The sequence below is a fragment of the Sinocyclocheilus anshuiensis genome, unplaced genomic scaffold, assembly GCF_001515605.1.
Source record: "Sinocyclocheilus anshuiensis isolate Anshui unplaced genomic scaffold, SAMN03320099.WGS_v1.1 scaffold1814, whole genome shotgun sequence".
Taxonomy (NCBI): domain Eukaryota; kingdom Metazoa; phylum Chordata; class Actinopteri; order Cypriniformes; family Cyprinidae; genus Sinocyclocheilus; species Sinocyclocheilus anshuiensis.
The window spans coordinates 13723-19016 of NW_015546028.1; the positions used below are offsets into that span (position 1 = coordinate 13723).

Sequence of the window (5294 nt, forward strand, 5' to 3'; positions counted from 1 at the left end):
AAAAAAAAAAAAAAAAAAACTGTAATCACTAGATTAGTAGAGAAGTCGTGTAAATTATTTGGTAATAAAAGAGTAATAATTTTAGTTTAACTGAGATACTATTATAGTTTGTGTATGCTTTGAATTGTTTTTATTTTTGCATTTTCTGTTTCCACTGTAGTTTTAGTAATTTTGCTGTTTTTTTGTGATTTTTATTAGTTACTTTTTATCATAATATTTATTTAAAAAATATTTGTAATATATTTTGTATTAGAAATATTTGTAATAAGTATTTGTAATAGAAATACTTAAAATATTTATTTCATTATTTTAAAAAACATTTATTTTAAGAATATTTCGTTACTTTAGTAAAGATCAGATGTCAGTCCCAATGACAGAAAGACACAGAAAACAACAACTTTAATGATCCTCCAGTGAACGTTTACCAATATCAGCAAAGACACCTCATTAATATTCATGAGCACCGCTGATGAAGTCGCTGATGTTGCAGATGCTCACCGTCCACAGCAGGTCCTGATGGGTAATGAGGAGACGCACGAGCTGGGCCGCAGCGACCACACCCTGCATCTCCTCTTGTTTGGCGTTCTTCCCGCGGAACGTGAAGAGGTTCGGCGCGACGATCATGGAGACGTTCCACAGACTCATGCGGTTCTTCTCCTCGTATGCCACCACCTTTGTGAGGAACTCCAGAAGAGCCTGAGAACAAACACTGTGCAGTGAACAAACGGCAAACATCACCCTCCAACGACCCAAGGGCTGGCCCAGGTTACAAAAAGAACAATTCCATAATGTACCGATGTCCTTACTACATTTCGGGGTCTGGGAACATTACAGTTGCACTGCTGTCTCTGGAGCGTCAGAGAGCTCTCGGATTTCATCAGAAAGATCTTAATTTGTGTTCTGAAGATGAACGAAGGTCTTACGGGTTTGGAACGACATGAGGGTGAGTAACTAATGACAGAATTTTCATTTTGGGGTGAACTATCCCTTTAAAGTGCTCTATTTTCGCGCACTAGTTTTGTACTTAACATACTAAAAATGATTCTTTAGTACGTCTTAAGATCAACTAAGTGTACTCAACTGTGCTATTTTGGGACACCATGAATATGAACTAAACTGTGCTTTTAACATACTATCTCTGTATTTAAAATGTATTTAGTCAGCACTTGTAGTACACTTGAACCATCTTTCATACACTAGTACACTCAAGCGTACTACAAGTGCTGACTAAATACATTTTAAATGCAGAGATAGTATGTTAAAAGCGCATTTTACTTCATATTCATGGTGTCCCAAAATAGCACAGTTGAGTACACTTAGTTGATCTTAAGACGTACTAAAGAATCGTTTTTAGTATGTTAAGTACAAAACTAGTGCGCGAGAATAGAGCACTTTTTTTACCTGGGGGTTTATATTACGAGAGAGAAAATTCTGATAAACTCCAAACAGGTTCCAGGTGACTTCACTGGAAACGGTCACATTTACGTGCATTCATTCCACTCGCATTGCATTTGAAGTTTATTTGTTCCCTGGGAGTCGAACCCGTGACCTTGGCGTTGCTGGCGTCACGCTCTGCTGTTTGAGCTCCAGGGTAAACGCATTTTTAGCTGATTTCAGCACAGAGATTAAACTGAATCATGAGAATATGGGCACTAAACGCATGACGTCAAACCGGCCTAAACCTCTCTATTCTGGCACCTGTGAGACTGTGTGTCATCACAGATTCATGCTCATGTGAAGACTTTACCCACACACACACACACACACACACACACGTTTACTCAACTATCTAAATAGAGACATTCCATACGTACATTAGCTCACACTAACACACAGAAAACCACCTGCATTTTTAGAGGACATTTCAAATGAGGACATTCCCAGAGGTTTTGTCAGATTTACACTGCTGTTCAAAGCTTTGTGATCAGTAAGATTTTTATTGTTTCTTCTGCTCATCAAAGCTGCATTTATTTGATCAAAAATGCAGTAAAAATAGTGAAATATTATTACAATTTAAAATAAGTGTTTACTATGTGAATATATTGTAAAACACAATTTATTCCTGTGATCAAAGCTGAATTTTTATCATTATTGCTTATTACCACCATTCAGAAGTTTAGGGTCGGTACATTTATTTTTTTTTTTTTGAAAGAAATTAATACTTTTTTCAGCAAGGATGTGTTAAATTGATTAAAGAACACTCTTATTTCAAATTGTAATAATATTTTACAATATTACTGTTTTTTTCTGTATTTTTGGTCAAATAAATGCAGCCTTGATGAGCAGAAGAAACTTCTTTAAAAAGTATTAAAAATCGTACTAATCCCACATTTTTTAATGGCAGTGTAGCTCATGTCTGAGGACAAATTTGGCCTTAAAGCAGGGGTCTGGGACCCATTAGGGGCCCTCGGCACACTTCCAAGGGGGCCAAATGATGGCTTAAAATATGTAAGACAAAATAAGGTTTAAATAGACTAAAACAGCTAAAAAGATGTGAGCTGATATCATATATCTTATTTATTATTATTTAATACATTTTCATTTAAGAACCAGGATGTAGATAAACTGTATACAAAATATAAATTATATACACACATTTTGTCAAGCTCTATAATATTTTATCGAGTCAAAATTGATATTTGTGCACGAAAAGTAATTTAAAAAAACTTAAGTCACTGTAAATTACATTTCACTCATCATAAAAAGTAAAAATGGTGAACCAGTGTTTTAGTATCACTGAGTATCATCATTTAATTCTAATCAATTTAAATGTATTAATTTTATTTTGTCATTTTTATTAGTTTTTTTCACGTCAATATAGTTTTTATTCATTTTTATTTCAATTTTAGTTTTAGTACATCAAGTAACTAAATTAAAATTAAAATGGCAACTAGCTCAAAATAAGTGTAATTTTTTTAATATTTCATTTAACTTTTTTTTTCTTTCAAATTACAGAATTTTTTATGGTTTGAGTTTTAGTTAAATATAATGACCCTTTCCGCTAACAATATTCAGCTGCTGGAAGTATGGGATTTAATTATTCTAATTATTTATAATAATTTTATGTATTTATTTTAATATATCGCCACTCCTAGTTTCTTTAAATAAAACGTTTGAAATATCTTTGAGGATATTCAAATATTGTCTTTGACAATGAGGGGCCAAGAAGCTTAAGAACTGCTGCCTTAAAGTATAGTTATTTAGTTTTGTGCATCACATCATCTTCAGGAAGCGTTTGAGAGCGTGATGAGATGAACAGACCTTCAGTGTGTCTCTGTTGGCTTCAGGAAGCAGCATGATGAGAAGATGAAGAGCCTGAATCTGATGTTTTGGTGATGAGATACCTGACAGACAGAGAGATCAGAGACGAGACACTGAACAGTCACTAGCTATGTTTCCATCACCCTGTTTTTATGCGCATTTTGAAGTATCGCATCAGAAACCAGTGATTGAAACTTCAAATTTCGAATAAAAATCCCTTAAAGGCACAATATGCAATTTTCGCCGCTAGAGGGCGCGTATTCCTAGTTAAAATTGCTTATTTCTCTGGATTTAAATATTCTTCTAGTGGTTTTTGGATATTTTAATACAAAAATCTTACATGTGCCTTTAATTTGCAAAAAAGGTTTTTGACTTGTGCGTGAAAGGGTTAATGCGAATAATGTGAGATGGAAACGCATTTGCCGAGTAAATTCCTCCATGCACTTCAAAAATGTCATGTGACTTTGCGCTATGGGACAGACCGACTTTGTTGCACAGCATCTATATGTTGTTTTGGTCGTTCTGAAATGCCCGAGTTAAGTCTGTCGTCAAAGTATTTCTGTATAATTGTCTCACACGACTGCGTTCCCAAACAGCAGCATCGTCCTCCGAAAGCATTGACTGCATTTATTGTGTTACGTCATTTATTATATATGAAAATTATTATATTCAGTGGCTTCTCCTACTTTTCTTAGTGATATATAGTGCCAGTTTATCAGGAAGTGACGATTTTGTTCTCTTTGACTTGTTGAATGGAAACTGTGCTTTATACGCAAATGTTTTATGCGATATTCCAGTTTTGCACACAAGTTAAATTTTAATCTTTGGATGGAAACGCAGCTATTGAGTTAGCGAGCTGAACTTGAGAACCAGATCAGTGCATGAATTCTTTTGAGCTAGAATTCAAGAAGCAAACTGATTCATTCACGAATAAGAGTTCACCTCACTGACTCTTCTTTTTTCATTCTTTTTTTTTGGCCTCTTTTGTCACTTTTGGAGATTAACAACCAGGGTCACTTCGACCCAGTTCGACTTGTAAGAAAAAGACCTGCATAAAAACAATTTTCTTTTAATACAGAGGATAGGTATGGAACGACATGAGAGTGAGTAAACGACCAACCTATTACTTTAACTATGAGCTGGATCAGTACCTATTTTGTTTGAGTCGGAGTGCTCCATATTAACTGGACAGTTTTTCCCTTTGCGAGTCTTTCCCCCTACTTTAGAGGCTGAGCTTGTTCCATCTTTCAGCACACTTTTTCCCACTCCAGGCAATGCATCTTTCTTCTGATGAAGTACAATATAATGTGTTTAACAACATTAAAACAGAACATTTTGTCTTTCAATAACACATGCATATTTGTAATTTAGATTAATGGCTATTTAAGCAAAGCAAAAATTTCACAGGAAATCTAATTGTCTATATAATAAACCCATCACTAGCTCATAGTGGTAATGCCATCATCTCTCACCAATATATAATTATAATTAATTAGGCTACTCCCACAATAATCACATGTGAACTATTTTAATTTCCCTCTAGAATTTCCCAAAAAATGTTCCATTGTGTAGCTGAATTGTGTAAGTCAATACACTCTGTTTCAAACAAAGTAAAACCACAAGACTTAACCATCATGTTAACATTAAACTAGTATGATTAAATTTGCAGTTATGACCATATACCTGTTTACATGGATAAACCACCAACAGGAATTACATTGGAAACTCATAATCAGAATAACTCCACAAGCACTTAAAAACAGAATAATTTAAACTCTTGTAATTAACAAAAGACAAGCTTCCCATTTCTGTTTTACAATCCTCTAGCAATATCTTGGTGACTCTAAGAGCAAAACTGACTGACAAATCAAAATGACCGACTGTGGTACGAGATTCTGTCAATACAGGCTAACTTATTTTGAATAGTCTGTTAAATCAAAGGTGGCTAAGTCTAATTCACTTATATTCTCTACATTCTAATGCAGACACACACACACACACACACACACACACATACATATATATATATATAT

The 5294-nt window shown here is 34.4% G+C and overlaps 1 protein-coding gene across 1 annotated transcript in view; it reads right to left on the reverse strand.

Annotated features, from left to right (window-relative positions):
• Positions 1 to 5294, reverse strand: part of LOC107698695 (rho GTPase-activating protein 18-like) — a 31685-nt gene that overhangs the window by 4475 nt on the left and 21916 nt on the right. The window contains exons 10-11 of the mRNA XM_016499787.1: positions 3262 to 3344; positions 499 to 696 (exon numbers count right to left, since the gene is read on the reverse strand). Coding sequence (XP_016355273.1) covers positions 499 to 696; positions 3262 to 3344 — 281 coding nt within the window. The remainder of the gene's footprint in view (positions 1 to 498; positions 697 to 3261; positions 3345 to 5294) is intronic.